The sequence below is a fragment of the Salvia miltiorrhiza genome, chromosome 5, assembly GCF_028751815.1.
Source record: "Salvia miltiorrhiza cultivar Shanhuang (shh) chromosome 5, IMPLAD_Smil_shh, whole genome shotgun sequence".
NCBI lineage: Eukaryota > Viridiplantae > Streptophyta > Magnoliopsida > Lamiales > Lamiaceae > Salvia > Salvia miltiorrhiza.
This window is the reverse complement of record NC_080391.1, coordinates 24,660,102-24,681,845: the sequence shown is the minus strand read 5'-3', so window position 1 is coordinate 24,681,845 and position 21,744 is coordinate 24,660,102. Positions and strand designations below refer to the sequence as shown.

Genomic DNA, 21,744 nt, shown 5'->3' with positions numbered 1-21,744 from the left:
CACTCTAGAGTTATGCAAATTAGTTCCAATTATGCTCAAATCATAAAAAAAAATCGAACTCCAAATTTTTTTCACAAAAATCATCATTGACATCTTACCAGAAATCAAATGGAGCAATAATCAACTCAAAAATCAAAAATAAAATAATCACACACCACCAACCAAGCAAGATAAAACAATATAGCCAACAAAAATAATAAAAGTGATATACATATCTACTCTCACCCCCTTCCCCCAAACTTATTACAGAACATAAGTTCGAAAATAAGTTTGGATGGATGATGATATGTGTGTCACTACTCATAGAAACACATGCTCCATGGTGGTGGTATGGACAAGGGCCGAGTTCTGCATCTTCCAAGCTCAACTGCACAAATCTACCAAAAAGAAACAAAACAAACAAAAGAAAGAAAAATAAAACAAAGAAAAATGGTTGGGTTACCTCTCAACAAGTGCTTAATTTAACGTCTAGAGCTCGACGATACCTCATGGCCTCAATGAACATCAAACGCAACGGGCGTGACAAATAGCCCAACACGACAGAGATAGAAGACTCATACGCATCAGCTGCGCGAAAAATAACGCTTCCATTCGGCATATCTATCATAACTCGTCTCGTAGCCAAGAATGATCGACCAAGAATCAACGGCGGATTTGCGTCTTCAGGCATATCGAGGACCAAGAAATCCATAGGGAAGACGAGCTTGTCAACCTTCACAAAGATGTTCTCAAGCTTGCCTCTCGGCTTCACTCTTGATCGGTCCGCCATCTGAATCTCCATCGAGGTTAGCTTGAGATCTCCAATACCAAGACGATCAAAAACAGTAAAGGGCATCACATTGACACTGGCCCCTAAATCACAAAGAGCCTCGGGAAAGAGCTCTCCTCCGATCTCACACTCAATGGTGAAGCTACCCGAATCTTTCTTCTTCGGTAGTAGCTTCATTGGCAGCTCAATACAACCATCTTCTGTCGGCGGGATTTTCTCCTCCTCATCACCCGTCTTCTCGGGGTGAACAACTTCTTTCTCATCTTTCTCCTTGGGATCCTGTAATTTTGAGAGAGTTTGAGGCTGTGCGCGCCGGTCCAATTCTTCAAGTAGTCTCTCTAGCTCTTCCACTTATACGTCTATGCTCTGTCTCCTCGGGATTGGACAACTTTCTTCTCATTCTTGCAATGGGAGATCTCCAGCTTGATTTCCTTGGCATCCACCTTTTTGCTCGGCTTCACAGCACATTGCTCTTCAAGCACCTCCCTCTTCATCAGCCTACGGGGGAACAGAGCCTTTGGGATGTATTCCCTAAGTGGAATATGAGCCTTGTATGGTTCCTCACTTGGCGGTTCGTGCTCCTTGCTCGTCTTCCCTATCTTTTGGGGATAGAGTGCCATCGAAAATTGCATTGCATTGACTCTTCTGCTTGCCTTCTGTATGTCCAGGCATGTTCTGCGCAACTGCATGGCTAGCCATTTGGCTAACTTGCGTCTCAAGACTGGCCATCCTCGCACCCATACTATTCTCAAGATTGGCAATCTTGGCACCCACAGTCTTCTCTATATTGGCCATCTTGTCGTCAATAGTAGTCTCGAAACTGGTCATCTGCACCAACAACTGTTGCATCATCTCTTCAAGTGACACCTTCTTAGGCTCATTGACAGTTACAATCATCCTTGTGGAGCTCCGATCATGTGGCAATTGGTAGCTGTTGGAGGCCATCTCCTCAATCAACCTCGGCTTCAACTCAAAAGTGTTTGCCTGCATAGTTGACCCCCATCCACCTCCATCAAATTGCCCAACTTGAGATTGGTACATGTAATCGAGTAGTGAAGGTGGTGGTGGAGGATGTGCACGTTTGTTGCCCTATAATATTTGTCTTTCCTCATCCAGCTGCCTCTGCAGTTCTGCAATCATACGCATCGTAGCTGCAAGATCAAAGTTCTCGGCCATAGCTTGCTTCTTCTTCTCGTAGTTATCCCTTTTGTGCTGCTTTTCGATTTCCAAATTCAAAGGTACTAGTTGTTCTTTTCCTTTGGATCTCGTGATCATACACTCCTGAGACAACAAACGAAAATAAGAAATAGAAAACTAAAACTTAAAAAAAAAAATAGAAAATGCCTGAAATAATGCCTAAGTCTAATCAGAAATATTAAGGTGAATTCTAAACAGTCCCCGGCAACAGCGCCAAAAAGTTGATCACTGTTTTTACTAGCGATAAAACTGCAACTAAACAATGTAATTGTAGCAACAAAATAGCAAGCAGAGTATCGTATCCACATGGACTATTATGACGAATCACTCTAAGTAATCCTAAGTAAACTCTAGCAATATTCAAGCAAAGTAAACAAATTAAAGATTTTAATAAAAACTAAACTTAGAATGTAGCAAATAAAATTCATGGTAAAGAAGAATCAATTGATAAAAAAACTGATCCTAGGGTAGTAATTTCATTAACTAAATCCACATAATAAATCTATTAATCATATTAACCAATTTAATCCAGTTATGATGAGAGATCACTTAATTAATCAATTACTTTCGCTAGAGCAGCAACAATCGTAGATTAGTAAATTCTCTATCTCCGTTAGGTCTCAAGAATATCTACTAACTCTCAATAGTTCCTAAGAATAACTCCCTATGATCCACCTATCTCCGCTAGGTCTCAAGGTTAAGATCATATCATACATTCCTGAATCCGCTAAACAGTTATCTCCGGTATGTCTCAAACCGAATAGCTACACATGCAAACTATTGATCAGATAATTCACACAAAATCAAGCACCAAGAATTATGAATCATAAACTGGAAGGTAAATAGGTATTAACAAATAAATTACATGAATTCAATTAACTATGTACAAACCCTATAATCAGATAAGAAAACTAGTCAAACATATTAAAATAAAATAGAAACATAATTAAAAAGAACGCAATTGTAAAAATCTGAATTAAATAAAACTCTGAATAAAACTAATGAACAACCTTGAATCTTCAATCCTTGCAGAATTCCGATCCAAGCTCTAGAAAACTAGAAAGCAATGATAATCTAAAGCTATAAATCTGAAAAACTAAAATTGGGAAATGAAAGATAAAGTTAGGAACCCTAAATAGGTCAAAGAAGACCTATATATAGGCACATGAGATAAATACAATGTAGAACTTGAAAATACTGATAAAATCCGAAAATTCACGCAAAAATCCCGAAAATTCGGAAATTCCCGTCGGACACTATTCACTAATGCGTGCGACTTTCTTGTTTCGGCCATATCATCCTCGTCTGAACTCGGATTTGCGAATCGTTTACGCCTACGAACTCGTATCGCGATGATCTACAACTTTCATTAAGAACAATAGTCCAAATTCGAACTTCATATTTCTGTAAAATTCACCAAAGTACGAGCAAGTAACATATTTCACAATATAAAACAATTTAAGCACAAAACAACTATTCAACACTCAATTTCCTATAAAATTAACACCATATGAACATTAAAAACCATAGAAACATGATTGTTATCAGACCCGTACCTACAATAGTATTATTTATATGGGATTGGGTCAGGATATGGGTTCAAATAAGGGTGCATGTCAAAGTTTAAATGAAGGTATAACCCGGTTGTACGGTACTCTCCGGGTGTACCCAAGACCACATCTTATTTTAATTAACTTAAGATCTAATAAAAGACATTGTTTCAAGTACTTGTCATACTCCAACAACGTCCACGACAATTAGTATTTCAAAAAACGAGCAATAGCTGCTCCTGCTCATATATTGTACAACTTGCAAATATTTATACTCATATATCATTAATAAATAATTAAATTTTAAATATAAAAATTACTTTATGTAATATTTTTCTAGAAAAAGATAATATCTCATGTGCATGGCACGGACACAAAACCAGTGTGCTAAATAAATAGGGATGTCAAAAAAGCCCGAAATCGACGGGTCGACCCGAATAGACCGATAAAAAAGGTGGGTTAGGGACTGAAAATTTTTAGCCCGAAAAAAATTTAGCCCGAATGGCCCGAACCGAAAATAGCCCGAGCCCGATAGGGTTGGCCCGAAAACCGAGTGAGTTGGCCAGATTAACCGAACACATTCTTAATAATTGATTTTTAAACTTTAATACTTTACTTTTGAATTCGATAATAATATTTTGATGCTTGTAGAATATGTTTTGATTTTTTCCAAAGGTTAATTACAAAAATCTATGATATAAAAATCATAGAAAGATTGTCATTTATGTTAAATCTATATACAATTTTTATTAGAAACGAAATTAAAATTAGATATTATGTAAACTTATGTTAAAAAAAAACACTAATTTTTGTATTTAAAATAAAGCGAAATGTCTTGATTTAAAAAATACGATATATTTTAATTACAAGTATATGATTATCTATAAAAAATAAACATATAAAAAAATCGTAAAACTTGTGGGCCCGAACGGGCTAGCCCGAAACCGAGTGGGTTAGGGTTAGGGTCGAAATTTTTAGCCCAAAAAATAAAAAAACCGACTAGCCCGAACCGAAAATAACCCGAAACCGAACGGGCTGGCCCGAAACCGAGTGGGCTGGCCCGATTGACATCCTATAAATAACCAAATATCGGGTGGCTAATTAAGTAGCCAGGACTTGTTTTTTGAGAGGAGCTAGGTAGGTAGAACTTAATTATGCATATTAATAAGTTATATGGAAATACATTCAATGGACTATATATATGGAGGAGGTGAAATCTTCCAAATTCCAATAATGCAATATTGCTAATCTCACCATACAACTTCACTACAAGGTAAGTTTGTATGCATCACGCATTTTAAATTAATTGGTTGAGCGACAATATTGTTTTAAATGTATTGGCATGAAGAACTTGATCATAACATATAGGTAAGATGATAAGAGTGGCGGTGATAGGCGGCGGTGTAAGTGGGTTGGCAGCAGCATATGTTTTAGCGAAAGAAGGTGTGGATGTGGTGCTGTATGAGAAGGAGAAGAGTTTAGGTGGTCAAGCCATGACTGCTATTGTTCATGACACTACTCCTTTCGATTTACGTTTTATGATTTTTACTCAGGTTTGACTTTCTATATACTCCTACTATTTAAATATATGTCATATACGTACTATATAAGAATAATAATTTGTACTTCAATTTTTAAAAAATCATATATAATTTGATTCTTATTTTTTTCAGAGAGATAAATAAAACATATGGGTTATAATTCCCCATCTTAACTAAAAACCATTTTTTTATATGTATATAATGCGTTTTTTTTTTTTTTTATGTTAATGTTTTTTTATATACTACATTGATGTTCTTTTTTATGTTAATGCGTTACTACAATAATGCCTATTTTATGGCTATATCATACAAAGATCAACCGTCTAGGATTATATTTAGTTAACACATGAGAAAAAAAATGTTCATCTAACATTAAATTATTAAATTAGTTTTAAATATTTAAATATTATGTGTTACAATAAAAGTTTAGATAATGTTAGATATCGACATGATAAATCTGAATGCTAATTTAGGTTGTGTTCTCTTTGATGGAAAATATAAAAAATGATAAGTGTTCGTAGCGGAATAACTGACTCTAGACGCATGTTTTAATAACTCTTTCATACGTTTGAGTTTTCTTGCGGTTCATAGTAAACTTTCGATCCACTATCATGAGTTAGTCCATTTCTGTATTCTCGCTTCTTAATTCCCTCCCTTGGTCATGATTCTCCAGATTAACTATCCGTAGTTAAGTCCGATCGTGACAAGATAATAACAAATATATTTATATCAAAATAAATAAATTTTAACCAAAAGAAATTCTATTTTTTAGATATATAATTAATTATTCATCTATAAATTTATATTAAAATTAAATATAAAATCTACCTTTTCATATTTTATTTTTAAAATTAAAGAGTCCTAAAATGAATGAAGATAATCTCACTCTTTTTAGTTTCATTAAACATATATATATATATATATATATATATGGAGAGGTTCAAGAAAGAATCATAAATAAAAAAAGAACGGAGAACCATTTTCAGTCATTCGATCATCAAGATCTATGGTGGATGCATCATCTTGTTGGATGAATATAGAACCTGGGTTCGAATCCTGAAGGGAGCATTTTTTTTTTATAATTTTTTTAGTGCATTAATTTTAACAGCGAATGCATTAATTTTTACAGTGAATGCATTAGATTTGATGGTTCTTCCGTTCTCACAAATAATGTAGTTCTCTCTAGAACCACACCCTATATATATATATATAGGCCAAGGTTCAATGAAGAAGGCCTAAATGTAAGAAAGAAGAGAGAAGTAATCTCATCCGTTGATCTTATCTAATCTAACGAACATGATTTGTTCACGCCATGTTCAACGGATTTTTTCGTTGAACATTCGTGAACATATACAATATTTTTGGGGGTTCTGGGTTTCGACCCCCCATATGTTCAACGAAAAAATCCGTTGAACATGGCGTGAACAAATCATGTCCGTTAGATTAGATAAGATCAACGGATGAGATTACTTCTCTCTTCTTTCTTACATTTAGGCCTTTTTCATTGAACCTAACCCTATATATATATATATATGTATGTGTGTGTGTGTGTGTGTGTGAGAAAGTTCAATATAAACACAAATATTTTCAGAGAAAGGAGACCAAATCTTGTCCGTTGATCTTATCTAATCTAACGGTGAGCGTTCGTTCATTTAATGTTCAACGGGAATTGTGTTAAACGTGTACAGGGTTCGAACCCCCAAACGTTCAAACAAAATTTGGTATGTTCAACCGCATTTACTGACATGTTCATAACATGTTCAATATTTATTCATTCTCTACTTATATATCCGTTTCTATGGAACTTAACCATATATATATATAGGGAGAGGTTCAAGAAAGAACTACTAAATAAAAGAAGAACATAGAACCATTTTCAGCCATTCGATTATCAAGATCTATGGTGGATCGTGGATGCATCATCTTATTGGATGAATGCAGATCCTGAGTTCGAATCCTGAAGGGAGCAATTTTTTTTTATTTTTTTATTTCATTACTTTTAACAGCGAATGCATTAATTTTTACAGTGGATGCATTAAATTTGATGGTTCTCACAAATAATGTAGTTATCTCTAGAACCACACCCTATATATATATATATGTGTGTGTGTGTGTGTGTGTGTGTGCATGTGTGTGTGTGTATAAAACACAAAAATTGATATCTAACAAAAATATATGAAATGAAATAAAATTAATATTAAAAAAGAAAAAAAAAATGAGGGAGAAAACAAAATTGGTATGTTCGAAGATAAAAGGAAGGAGAGGGAAAGTAAAAGGTTTTAATGACAAGAGAGCAAATAAAATATTTTAATTTTTTTTCATAATTTATTCATTTTAAATTTATTTTTAATGATGTTTATACCATATTAAATATTTTATCACGAACTTAAATTTAAGATGCACAATAAATATTTTTTCATAAATCAAATTCGATGATGTTTAGAAAATAATCAAAACAAAAAAAGAAGAAAAGAACAGAGAAAAATAGTAGGAAAAGAAAGGGAAAAACAATGGAAAAAGTGGTGGGAGAAGTATGAGAAAAAAAGGAAGAAAAAAACTGCTCCCTCCGTCCACGAAAAAGTGTCCCATTTGGGTGCTGGCATGGATACTAAGAAAGCTGAAAAAGTTATTTTGAGTGGGGTAAAAATTACAATAGGGGTAGTTCTAATGACATTGATTAGTTTGTTAATATTTTCTTGTCTTTTAGTTGTTGAGAGTTTAAACAATCCTACTCTTTATTGAGTTCGATTTTAATGTTAAAGACCAGTATTTAATTTTTATGCCTATTTTAATTGTTGTGTTTTTTTTAACATATTCATTCTTGTTTTTTTATGCCTATTTTAATGTTAAAGACTATTTAATTTTTATTTTATTGTACAATTGTAGAGAAATCAATTGATTAGTTGGCACTAATATATAAAAATAAAATTAAATTTACTTTAATTTGTTAAAATATAAATATAAAAATTATTATCCACACATATATTATGTGTGGCTTAAAAAAATTAATAGAGGGTGCACACCAAATATAAAAATAAACTTCATTAAATAAAATAAAACTTAAAAAAAAATTACCGCCATATAATAAATGCTACAAATAAATTTTCTGCTACACATTTTAAATGTCAATAATAATTGAAAGTTTCAAATTGTTTCACCTACACATTTTTCAAAATATGTGTGGATAATTATGTGTGGGTAAAACATCAATTAAGATTTGCATAAATAATTAATTAAAGCCAAAATATAAATGTAGCTAAAAATATTTTCCCACGTTTCTTACATGTCAAGAATAAATAATGATAAAAATTCATTACCCACACATAGATAATTTTGAATTATGTGTGGTTAATAACTTTTATTAGTTTGCCACGTTGGCGCAACAAATTTAAAAATAAATTTTATTATCCATAAATAAAAACTTAAAAATAACCGTAAAATAATAAATATCACGAAAATATTTTTGCCACACATTTTAAAAGTCAATAACTAATGAATTTTTTGTATGTGAATTACCTACATATTTTGAAATTATGTGTGGGCCAAACTACCACACATTATTATGTGTGGGTAAAAACTCAATTTCTTGTAGTGCGGAATTCACACGTGAAGTCGAGTTAATTTTCAGAACATATTTATTATTCCATTGAGCTAATCAACAAACACACATAGCCCAAAAGCCATTAAATCGGGCTGTAGATACAATTTGGAGGGTTTGTGTGTATTTCTTCCACTTGTTTGAGTTTAGAGAAAGAGTAATTTAATTTTGGGGGAAATGGGATTGACTAGGCGTGGGGGAGTTGGTTTCGTAGTTTTAATGAGTTAATTGTGTGGATTAATTGCATAGATTAAATAAAAGTGTGGATTTATTAGTGAGTTAATTGTGAGGGTTAATTGCATCGATTAAATAAAAGTGTGGATTTATTAATGACATAAGTTGTAAATAAATTGAAAAGTAAAGATATGAATGTACAAAAAGGTAAACATGACACTTTTTCGTGGACAAAAAAAAGGGGTAAGTAGGGACACTTTTTCGTGGATAGAGGGAGTACTTTTTTCTATATATTATATAGATTAAACTTAATTAATCATTCTCTAGCACTAACTGCAAAAATATCTACAATTAATTAAAAGAATGGGCTTATGGGCTTTGTTTAAATTATCCATCTTCAACACAATTCCAAGGCCCAATCCATTTTAGCTAAAGCTCAATGCGAACTTTCATTTAAATCATGAAACAATCTATCCGGCTGGCCATGACGAAGAACGAAAATCAAATTTTGGCATCTAATCTTAAAATAATAAAATTTGGCCATTAATTAGGCGGTATGCCTATTATATCCTTTTTACCCGCGTGACCCAGCCAGCCATCTCCTTTTACCCATCAGATCCAGTCCAACCCTCTCTCTCTCTCTCTGCCGTCGATGAAGAGCCGATTCTCCCCCTCTCTCACACTGATTCCAATTTCGTAGTCACCGTACGCGTGATTCTCCTATCTTCCTCTCTCTCTCTCTCTCTCTCTCTCTCTCTCTCTCTCTCGCCCCTGCCGACGAAGAGAGATGATTCTCGTCTCTCTCTCAACGCTTTCGACGAATTTGCAGTGATCCGGCGAGTTTTGATACGAGATTTTGTTTGGTTTTTGTTTGTTTGTTTGTTTCATGTGCTACATCTTCTTCATTCTATTAATGTTGTTTCTGTATTTGTACTGCACGTATGACACTTATGGCACTATTAGTGTCATAAGTGCCAAAAGGACCATTTTAAACACTTCCCATGTGCCATTAAGAGTTTAGATTATCCATTTAGTGTTTAGATGATACATTTAGAGTTTTTTGTTTGTTTGTTTCATGTGCTTCATCTTCTTCACATCCGTGATTTATTCATTCTATTGTTGTTGTTTCTGTATTTGTGCTACACGTATGACACTTATGGTACTAATAGTGCCATAAGTGCCAAAATGACTATTTTACTTGGTTTTATTTTGGATTTCCATTGACACTTATGGCAATATTAGTGTCATAAGTGCCATAAGTGCCTAACCCGACCCGGCACGCGACCCACGTGTCTAATCCTACCCTGTCCGCCTAATTAAGGGTAAAAACGTCCGAAATCGTTAAAAAAAGCCAAAATTTACGTTTTGTTCAATTAGTGACCATAAATTGTGTTTTATGCTTCATTTTGGTTACTTCAAAATTTCGCTCTTAAATCATTATACAAACTAGTACACTCTCATGTGTGATGCAGTCGTATAAAAATTAAGTGACACTTTTAATAAATAAATATAAATATTAAATATAATTTATAAGTAAAAACCAAATTATTTTTTTAGCAAAAAAATAAAATAAAACATAATAAATAAGGATATTTTCTTATGTTCAATACTTGTTATAGTACAACCATAAATTTATATCATCCACAAAAATTAAAAATTTTAATTAGTTACCATCTCATTTGATATAAAAACATGCAATCAAAATTAAAAAGTTCTAAAATAATCTCATATAAATTCCTTCTCCATAGTTGCAGTAAAAACAATTACAATTAATATATATATATATATATATATATATATATATATATATGTGTGTGTGTGTGTGTGTGTGTGTGTGAATAAATTTACCAAAATTGATAGCTAACAAAATATACAAAATAAAATAATATCATTATTTAAAATAAATCAAAGAAAAAATAATGGTATGTTTAATTAACATTAAGGAGATATGAAGAGAGGAGAGAGAAAAAAATATTTACTCTAAAACTACAAATAATCATTATTTATTCGTTCAAAATCAATCTTTAATTACCTTTCACACCAAATTAAACATAATCATTAATATAATATGCACATTGAATTTTTTTTTTTTTATGAATAATACTTAAGAGTGTTGGAGTTGATAAATGAATAAAATTGAAGGCCAGTTTATTTGTAAACTACGATATTTTTTTTTTCTTCTTTGTATTCTTATTTTTCTGTTGTACTATTTTATTTCTAAAATTGTTAAATGCAACTAATTATAAAATATTTGATATTCATATCAAATTAAAGATCGCGAAAAAACTTTAATTTGATATATATTATATGAATATTAGATTTAAAATGTAAAAATTATATTTATTTCAAGATTAGAATTTAAGAAAATTCTCCTTCCTCTTCTTCTTTTTCGAATAAATATATTTTTAATTTTTATTTTTCATTCCATTTTTTCTTTTAACTTATTTTATTTTCTTATTTTTTTCTTTTTCATAATCTCAGTTTTTATTATGGTGAATTCTTATTTTTTTTTTCTATATTCAGCTCAAATATATTAAGTTCAATCTATTTTTTTATTTTATATGATAACTAAGTTAATATCAATTTTATATAGGATAAATATCACTTTAAACCGTAAATTATTTTCGCACCTTGAATTATCGATTTTGTATTAGTTGTACCAGTTATTTATTTTTCACCCTTTGAATTTTCAATTAATAGGAAATGTAAATTAACAAAGAATAATTTTAAATACATTGTATCATTCAGCGAGTTACGTCAAATTTTCAGAGTTACAAGCGATACAAAATTAATACTAATTAAAAGTTCGAAAAATATTTTTAATAATTCACAAATAATTAATAAGATATTTACTCTTTTGCTAACATATATGAAGATATATACAAACGTTTCCAATGTACTCGTAGTCGTGGCATGTACCGTGACAAACAACATTCTTCTTTTTTTTGCGCCAAATTACACTGTATGCTTATGGTGCCTGAATAAGAAATGGAGAAATGAGTTTGATATAGAACTGATGGCGCAGCTCCTCAGATGCGTTGGTCGAAAGCACCAATTCTCGAGAGCTAGCATTAGATATTTAATGATGGTGCTTCCTCAGCGCATCACATGTTCGATGAAATGCCTCACCATTCATTTTCCCTAAATCCGTCATCTCCAATTCCAACTCAACTTGCTTTTCTCAATCTCAAAGAAATGGCGATTTTTTTTATCTGGGCTCCGAATGCCTTACTCATGCTCATGCTTCTTCATCTTTTCTTTCTCTCCAATACAAGTGTGCGCGGCCTTTTTTGTTACGAGGCTCTTGGAATTATCAATATTGGGAGATTTAGTGGAAATTGGAAATGCTTATTTTCTCTATTAGGTACTTTGTCTGACCAAAGTAGTCCTTAATTATGCATTCATGAATCATGGATTAAAACTCCATTCGTCCTATTTGCATTCATAGATCCAAGAACTGAAACTTTATGTTCACTGTTGAGTTGAATTCAAATAATAGAAGAATGTGAAGACAGTGAATGATTGATTTATTGTTTATCGAAAAGATGTGTGTAAGTGTGACCTGTGATTCAATTATTGGACAGGCTATGTATCCGGAAGTGATGGAACTATTTGAGAGTGTTGGAGTTGATACTGACGTCTCTGACATTTCATACTCTGTGAGCTTGGATCAAGGCCAAGGTTATGAATGGGGCACTCGAAATGGACTCTCCAGTTTGTTTGCACAAAAGAAGAATATGTTGAATCCATGGTTTTGGAAAATGATTAGGGAAATCATTAAGTTCAGAGACGACGCTTCTCTGTAAGTAGTATCATAATTAAGAAAACTCAGCCCTCTTTTGATTGTAATAATTGCATTTATTAGTTCTCCACTAATTGCAGTTATGTTGAAGAGCTCGATAACAGTCCATATATTGACCGGAATGAAACACTGGGGACCTTCGTCCAATCCCGTGGTTACTCTGAGTTATTTCAGAAAGCTTTTCTTGTAAGACTATTCAAAAATCATACTACTACTTTATATCCATGTCATGCAAGCAAAAATCTTACTTTGAAATTTGTTTCTTTCCAGATTCCAATTTGTGCTTCTATTTGGTCATGCTCTTCTTCATTAGTGATGACTTTCTCTGCCTATTTAACACTTTCGTTCCTGCGTAATCAGGACACTTTGGAGGTAGACTTTTACATTTGTAAGTAAATTAATGTCGCATCGTTACCATACCTTTCTTTTAAAATGTTTAGAATGATTTTCTTTTTTGCAGCTTCTTGGTCTCACTAAACGGCTTACAACGAAATGGCTTTCACAAAGTTATGTCCATGGGGTAGGTAGTGATTTTTGTCAGATTCTTTAATCTAGAAAGTAATGTCATTTGAGGAACAAGCTAGGCATGATTCCTAAACATTAAATTTAAATAAACTCTTATTATAGGATTTTAAATTTAAATGGCTTATAATCAGATCAAGAAAGAGCTAGAATGTAGAGGCTGTCAAGTGAAAATCAATTCTGAAATACATTCAGTTTCTACCTGTGACATGGGTAAGTAAGCGTCAAAACACTACTCCTCACTTGTTTCCTGTCAAACAAATATTCTCAAATATAAATTAGTGTAACAAAGAAAAGAATGATGCAGGTTGTACTATTACATATAAGGATGGCTCGGAAGAAGCATATGATGGGTGCATAATTGCTGCACATGCTCCAGATGCTCTAAAGATCCTAGGAAAGCAGGCGACATACGATGAATTAAGAATACTTGGTGGTTTTCAATATGCCTACAGGTTTCGTTTATGATTGACTTGTTATGGAACTTTTGCCTTAGATGGTAGCTAGTATATTCTTCTTCTGATTCTTTAATGTCACGACTTCACTTTTACCTATCAACTCTTACTACAGTGATATCTTCGTTCACCATGACGAAAATCTGATGCCAAAAACCCGAGGGGCATGGGGCTGGAAGAATTTTCTTGGAATCAACAACGACAAAGCTTGTATAACGTATTGGCTAAACAATATCCAGGTTTCGTACTTTGAATCAAATCCGATCCCCCATCGACTGAAAACTACACCAGTTTCTTGCTGACTTGTTTTCTCAATGGATGTACAGAATAATAGTGTTCCATTTTTCGTGACTCTAAATCCACCTCATACACCTAAGCATATATCTTCCAAGTTGTCAACTAGCCATCCTATACCATCAGTTTCTGCAAGCAGAGCTTTGTCAAAACTTAATGATATCCAAGGGAAGAGAGGACTATGGTTCTGTGGAGCATATCAAGGCTATGGCTTCCCTGAGGATGGAGTAAAGGTATTTTAATTTTACCACGTGCTTTTGTTCACTCCTGGATCAATATATGTACACTCTATTGACATGATTTGATGTTTACAGGCAGGGATACTTGCTGCAAACGGCATGCTTAGAAAACACTATACTTTTTCAAACAACCCCAAATGCATGGTTCTATCCTATCTTGAAACTGGGGCTTGTGTTGTCGTTACGAGATTCCTTGAGCGATTTATTGTTACTGGATGTCTAATGTGAGCTTCTCTACTGAACTGAAAAATGTGTTTGAAACTATTGTGTATAACTCATACATACTGTTTGTGCAACAGTCTTTTGGAAGAAGGTGGTAAAATATTTACCTTTCAAGGTACAAATAAAAAGAACAATTTAAAAGTTACTTTGAGAGTTCACAAACCCCAGTTCTATTGGAAGGTAGGATTAGGTTATTACACCTTAAAAATAGGTTATTTCATCAGTATATATATGTGGTCAAACTGGATAATATTGTTCTCACAGGTCGCAATGGAGGCTGATTTAGGATTTGCCGATGCCTACATTAATGGTGATATTTCGTTTGTTGATGCAAACCAAGGCCTTCTCAACTTTCTTCTAGTAAGTAGACGGATCCAAAACTAATTTATCTTTAATTTCTTTTTTTATGTATAATTCATAGAATTATTTTTGTGGCTTCAGCTCTTTTACTGATAAATTTATAAATAGGAGCTTTGTTTATGAAGTACGAAGTTTAATTTCCCCTGATCTTCTGTTCTTCCGATATTTACTTTGAATCAACGAAATTATTTGTCTATCTTGTCTATTTGTTTCACGCTGCTGATGGTAGCAAATGAAACTTGTATTTTGCAGCTGATGATAGCAAATGCACAGATGAATGCGTACAAGGAAAGGTAATTATAATTTATAATCTGAGTGTGTTGATTTGGTCTGGTTGCTATATATAACATAATCTGAGAATATATTTTACGGTGTTGATATCTCTAGAAGACGGTGGACACTATTTCTTTACACATCTTTAGCATCAACTGCAAAAACATTCATCAAGCATGTTTCCAGAAGAAACACGCTATTTCAGGCACGCCGTAACGTCTCGCGGCATTATGACCTAGTAAGTGCGCATATATTTGTCTAGTCCTTGGGATATATTTCTTCATTTGCTAATATAATTTGGATTGAAATATGTCAATTAACGCATATATTTTTGTATCGTACAGACACTTTAAATGGGTTATAAACATTTAATGAATAGCATTGAAATATAAATCTTTATTAATAGTTTTAAGGATTACAATATTCGTGGTGGATGTGACATCAACATCATGATTTTTAAATAATATTTTCATACCACTACATTGTTATATCTTTCTATTACTCTCCAATAGTTTGATTTATAATTGAAATTTATTTTGTTTCTTTTGGCAGAGCAATGAACTTTTTTCTCTATTCTTGGATGAGACAATGACGTATTCTTGTGCAATGTTTGAGGTAATAATAATGATTTCAATAGATAGATCTGTTGATAGGCCTTGTATCAATATTAGTATTACTTAACACTGTTATTGCAGAATCCGTGTGAAGACTTGAAGAATGCACAGCTTCGGAAAGTCCATACTTTGATCGAAAAGGTGAAATTTTTACTGACACAGTCCTTAAGTCTTGAATTGATCATGATAATCAATTTTTGGCATATAAATTTATTATTTAAATCTAATACTTTATTAATGTGGATGGGGCCTCACATAGTAACTCTCATGCTGGATTGTCTTTGACTACAGGCAAGGATTAATAAAGATCATCACATTCTAGAGATTGGATGTGGTTGGGGAAGTTTTGCACTTGAAGCAGTAAAAAAGACAGGATGCAAATATACTGGCATTACATTGTCGGAAAATCAGCTGCAATACATAGAATTAAAAGTGATAGAAGCAGGTCTGCAGGTAATAACGTTTTATTTAGTACTTATTGAAAAGCAAAGATTTCCCATGCATGTTTACCATGAAAGACCTCTAATTCATTATATTACAGCTGGCTTGATATGAAGTTTTTCATTTCTCAAGTTATAAATTCTCAATATCAGGATCAAATTGAACTTCTTCTTTGTGACTACCGCCAATTGCCGAACAACTATAGATATGACAGGATAATATCATGGTGAGACTCTTGTTGTAATGATCCAATGAACTCAACCCTCTTAAGCTTACCGTAACTATATATGTAAACATGCTGAATTTTCAGTGGGATGATAGAACATGTGGGGCATGAATATATGGAAGAATTTTTTAAATGCTGTGAATCTTCATTAGCTGACAATGGTATTCTTGTTCTTCAGGTAACCGCTACTTTTGCAGTTTTTAGTTTCCCAGCAAATATTGTGAAAAATATTGTTAAGAAAATATTATATACTTCCTCTCACCATCTCCCCGTCTCTTCAATCTGTTGAACCTGTCCACTCCAAAAAATTGCAACCTAAAAATATTACTCCATAATAAGAAGAATAATATAATACAGAGTTTTAAATATAAACTCTAACAAAAACTAGCTGGTTGATTTTATTTCATCAGTTCATAGCAGTAGCTGATGAAAAATATGATGAGTGGAGGAGCAGTGATGGATTTGGCACAGAATACATATTCCATGGTGGATGTCTGCCTTCACTTAACAGAGTAATATCTGCTATGGCTGCCTCATCCAGACTTAGGTGATCCACGTTTTCCTTCTTAATAAATAAGGGTATAAGGTAAATTATATTGATGCTTATATGATTAAAATGATTATATGCAGTGTGGTGCACTTAGAAGAAATAGGATGTCATTATTTTCACACCCTCAGACATTGGCGGCACAACTTCCTTCAAAACCAAAGGTACTTGCACTTGACAGTCTTGTGCTCCTAAACAGTCAATGCTTATTATATTTTAAAAGTTTCTAAAGGAAACTTGCTTCTTGTTAGTAAAATTCTTGATCTTGGATTTGATGAGAAGTTTATACGGACGTGGGAATACTATTTTGACTATTGTGCTGCTGGATTCAAATATTGTGTTATAGGAGATTATCAGGTTGCATACATAACTTCTCTTTTACACAATTTTCTGTTACTTTTTGTGTCATGAAAATAATGTTTTGTCATTTGTCACTTAATGACAGATTGTATTCAGTCGACCTGGTGATGTTGCTGCATTTGGAAGTGTTCCATACAATCCTCTGCCTTCTACCAGCTGATTTCTCAGGGTGTTTGCTTTCAGTTATTGAAATAAAGGCTTGATGTTTTAGTTGTTGGATACTACTAATAAATGATGTGTGAAAGTAACATATTAGAAGTCTTCAGTTCTAGGAACTTCAATAAATGCAAGTACAATTTTTTTTATTATCACAATAAAATCAAGGAGGTTCATACTATAATCTTGCAGCACCACAATTCAAGAGCGGGGCTAAGAAAATATGGGCACTGTGCATTTTTTTTTTAATTTTTAAATTAGATCTTTTATTGGTGGTTTAGAAATAACACCATATAGTTACTTTATTTTATACTCCTTTCACCCACAAAAAATAGTCTTAGACGGGGACAACATGAATTTTAATAAAAAATAGTTGACTAAGTTGAGTGTATGATGAGTGAAGAAGGCGTTTCATTTAAAAATTAATATTAATAATGATAATTAATTGTATTATGATTGTCGAAAGTGATCATTTAAAAAATAGTATTAATAATGATAATTAATTATATGGTAAGGAGATAAAGATGCCCACCATGTTATAAAAAGTTTCTAAATGAAAATAGAATAATTTTTGGGGTGATTCTATTCATAGCCCCAATTTTACTCTTTATAGCCTTTAAACTATTAAAATATTAAAAATATTAATAAAACTACTATTTCACCCTTGTAGCCTCTAAATAAAAAGTTTGTAAAATTCACATAGCCCTAAAAATTCAAGTCAGAAGCGGGTTTGCTCGCTTCGCTGCTCATCTAAATTCGACGTTTTTTTATTTTTCTGTTGTTCTCGTCACAACAGAGGAAAGAAAAGGTGGTTGTAGCGTTTGAAGTATAAGTCTATATAGTCACAGCAAGAACCACACAGATCGAACATGAGAGAGATGAAGGCTTAGAGTTTTTATTTTTTGGGTAATACTAAACATTTTGCCTTCTCTATGAACGAAGGATTGTTTCCACTGTGTTGGTTTTGGTCCAATCACTGTTTTTCCAAAGAAGAGTTCTTTCGATAAAAATGGTTGTTTGATGCTCTACGCTACATTAGAAACAAAAATGATTTTGGTTGTTTTTGTTCTTTCGACAAAAATGGAGTTATTTGAAGAGTAATCCTTCAAGTATTAATTTTGTACAATCGTTTTCCCCTCAATGCTTTATCCGCCAGATTTTTGATATTTTTGTCGTCAATCGACGAGTTCATCACCATTGAATGAAAGCTTGAAGAATTTATAATTAAATCCCGCATGTTATCTCTTCAAATTTTTAGGGCTATGAAAGAAGTTATATGTAAATTAAATTGGGGGCTATAAGGATAAAATAGTGTATATATATATATATATTAATAATTTTAATATTTTATTAAATAAGAGGCTATGAAGAGTAAAATATGGGCTATGAATAGAATCACCCTAATTTTTGTAGATATTTCAAAATAGGATAAATTGGACTATTTTTTGTAAACCCATATCTTTTAATTGGGCCCTTAAATGCGAGTCAAAATTGAGTGTGATTTATTAAAAAAATTGAATTAGAATTACAAGAGGTACCTGAATATAATCAAACATCACCTAAAGAGGTGGACTTACGTGAGCGCATTCTTGGGCGCGCATTCTGTGAGCGCGGATTACATTATATACAACGTGAATGAAATCAATATAATTAGTTTTCCTAGCTTAGTTGGTTAGGCGCTTATTGGGTCATTGATTGATAGGTCCTATGTTCGAAACTCACTGGGAGCATTTCAATTATTTTGCTTCTCCTTTTTACCAAAGCTCTTCTAATATAGTATCATTTAGATATATTAAAAGTGTCCTTTAGATATAAATATAGTGTCTTCTTCTTTTTTCATTTTCGTTTCAATTTTTAATTATTATTATTTTTATTTTATTTCTATAGTTTCTTTCTTTTCACTTGTAGTTTCTTTCTTTTATAAGTTTCTATAGTTTCTTTCTTTTAAGTATGTAGTTTCTTTCTTCATTTAACATTTTTCTCACTTTTTTGACATATATATACGTATTTTTTCTCTTTCTTTTTGTTTTTTCAATTTTAAATTATATATATATATATATATATATATATATATATATAGTTTTTAACTTTTTTCTCAGTTTTTCATTTTATTTCTATAATTTCTTTATTTTATCATTTCATTTCTATAGTTTCTTTATTTTTTTTCTATAGTTTCTTTCTTTTAAATATATAGTTTCTTTCTTTTTACTTGTAGTTTCTTTCTTCTATAAGTTTCTATAGTTTCTTTCTTTTAAGTATGTAGTTTTTTTTTTCTTTTAATACTTGTAGTTTCTTTCTTTTAAGTATGTAGTATATAAATGACACTACAAGATTTCAAATGACACTACGACATTTCAAATGACACTACGACCTTTTAAATGACACTACAAGATTTCAAATGACACTATGATATTTCAAATGATACTATGACATTTCAAATGACACTATGACATTTCAAATGACACTATAACATTTCAAATGACACTATGACATTTAAATGACACTACGATATTTCAAATGACACTATGACATTTTAAATGACACTACAAGATTTCAAAATGACATTTCAAAAGACACTACGAGATTTCAAATGACACTATGACATTGCGAATGACATTACAAACTTTCAAATGACACTACGATATTTCAAATGACACTATGACCTTTTAAATGATACTACAAGATTTCAAATGACACTACAAGATTTTAAATGACACTATGACATTTTAAATGACATTATGACAATTCAAATGACACTACGAGATTTCAAATGACACTATGACATTTCAAATGACACTACGAGATTTCAAATGACATTTCAAAAGACACTACGAGATTTCAAATGACACTATGACATTCCGAATGACATTACAAACTTTCAAATGACACTACGATATTTCAAATGACACTATGACCTTTTAAATGATACTACAAGATTTCAAATGACACTATGATATTTCAAATAACACTACAAGATTTCAAATGACACTATGACATTTTAAATGACATTATGACATTTCAAATGACACTACGAGATTTCAAATGACACTACGAGATTTCAAATGACACTATGGCATTTCAAATGACACTACGAGATTTCAAATGACATTTCAAAAGATATTACGAGATTTCAAATGACACTATGACATTCCGAATGACATTACAAACTTTCAAATGACACTACGATATTTCAAATGACACTATGATATTTCAAATGACACTACAAGATTTCAAATGACACTATGACATTTCAAATGAAACTTCAACAATTGAAATGACACTACAAGACTTCAAATGACACTATAACAATTCAAAATGAGATTACAAGATTTCAAAACGACACTATGTGTCATTCTAAATCTTAAAGTGTCATTTCAAATATCATTTAAAATGTTATAGTGTCAATTTCAAAATCACATAGTGTCAATTCAATGTATTAATAGTGTGACTTGACAAGTAGTGTCATTTATATTTACGAATAATGTCAATTATATAAAGTGTCATTTACAATATTATAATGTCAATTATTATAAGTAGTTTCATTTGTATATCCGAATAGTTTCAATTATTAAATGTATCATTTACAAGGTTATAATGTCAATTATTACAAGTAGTGTCATTTATATTTTCGAATAGTATAAATTATAGGAATTGTCATTTGCAAAGTTATAGTGTTGATTCGATATATTAATAGTGTCACTTAACAAGTAACATAGTTTCATTTTGAATAAATGATTGTGTCATTCTTACAAGTAGTGTCATTTAAAAAGCACATAATGTTAATTCGATGTATTAATAGTGTAATTCATAAGTAGTGTTATCCATTTATCCAAACAATGTCATTTATGAAATAGATAGTATCTTTTACTAAGAAAAATTGTGTCATTTAAATATATTAAAAATGTCATTTACTAAGAAAAGTAGTGTCTATGTATAGAATTTCTCAAACAGGCTCAAAAAAAGTTGACTTTTACAACAAATTCTACAGCAGCAGCCTCAAATTGATCAAGTCAAATAATTTCCTACAAGACTCATATCAAGACTCTCAGTTTGATGGTCTCTAGCATGCAGCAAACAACTGCCAGCTAATGAAAGCCATCACCACTGAAGTGAACAGCTCGAAACCTACCCCCTTTGGGAAGTGCCACCCCAAGCCAAGTTTCAGATAACTGCAACAAACCATTTGAATTACTCAAAAAACGTCAACACTGGATCACACATTAAATGATGCGTTTTCTGGAATAGACAACACGAAAAACATATCTTGAAGTGCAGTAACACACCTTGTAATTGATGGCATTGTCGCCACTATTCCTACGCAAGCATATATTATAGGAATCAACGTCTTGGGCTTGTTTTTCCTGAGCCACATTAGAGAGCCTAATGCAGCTAGTGATATACTCA

At 32.0% G+C, this 21,744-nt stretch overlaps 1 protein-coding gene across 2 annotated transcripts; it reads left to right on the top strand.

The window, feature by feature from the left end:
• Nucleotides 1-4,754: 4,754 nt before the first annotated feature.
• LOC131024190 (uncharacterized) lies at nt 4,755-17,524 on the top strand. Of its 2 annotated transcripts, XM_057953698.1 has the most exons (24): nt 4,755-4,789; nt 4,885-5,069; nt 12,414-12,631; nt 12,712-12,817; nt 12,902-13,003; nt 13,092-13,151; nt 13,288-13,366; nt 13,461-13,608; nt 13,724-13,847; nt 13,935-14,135; nt 14,217-14,365; nt 14,441-14,543; nt 14,628-14,723; nt 14,976-15,016; nt 15,111-15,234; nt 15,549-15,611; nt 15,692-15,751; nt 15,902-16,063; nt 16,204-16,277; nt 16,362-16,455; nt 16,688-16,824; nt 16,908-16,988; nt 17,076-17,181; nt 17,270-17,524. In XM_057953698.1, exons 2-24 carry the CDS (start codon nt 4,890-4,892, stop codon nt 17,342-17,344), a joined length of 2,583 nt encoding a protein of 860 aa, XP_057809681.1. In that variant the 5' UTR covers nt 4,755-4,789; nt 4,885-4,889; the 3' UTR covers nt 17,345-17,524. The 2 variants fall into 2 exon arrangements, with proteins under 2 accessions (XP_057809681.1, XP_057809682.1); XM_057953699.1 differs by lacking the exons at nt 4,755-4,789; nt 4,885-5,069; nt 12,414-12,631; nt 12,712-12,817; nt 13,288-13,366.
• Nucleotides 17,525-21,744: the final 4,220 nt, after the last annotated feature.

Bases quoted from the DNA above. Each gene is read 5' to 3' on its own strand.
- LOC131024190 (XM_057953698.1), top strand. From the start codon at position 4,890: ATGATAAGAGTGGCGGTGATAGGCGGCGGTGTAAGTGGGTTGGCAGCA. The intron at 16,989-17,075 runs GTACTTGCACTT...GCTTCTTGTTAG, and splicing joins AACTTCCTTCAAAACCAAAG to TAAAATTCTTGATCTTGGAT. The intron at 17,182-17,269 runs GTTGCATACATA...ACTTAATGACAG, and splicing joins GTGTTATAGGAGATTATCAG to ATTGTATTCAGTCGACCTGG.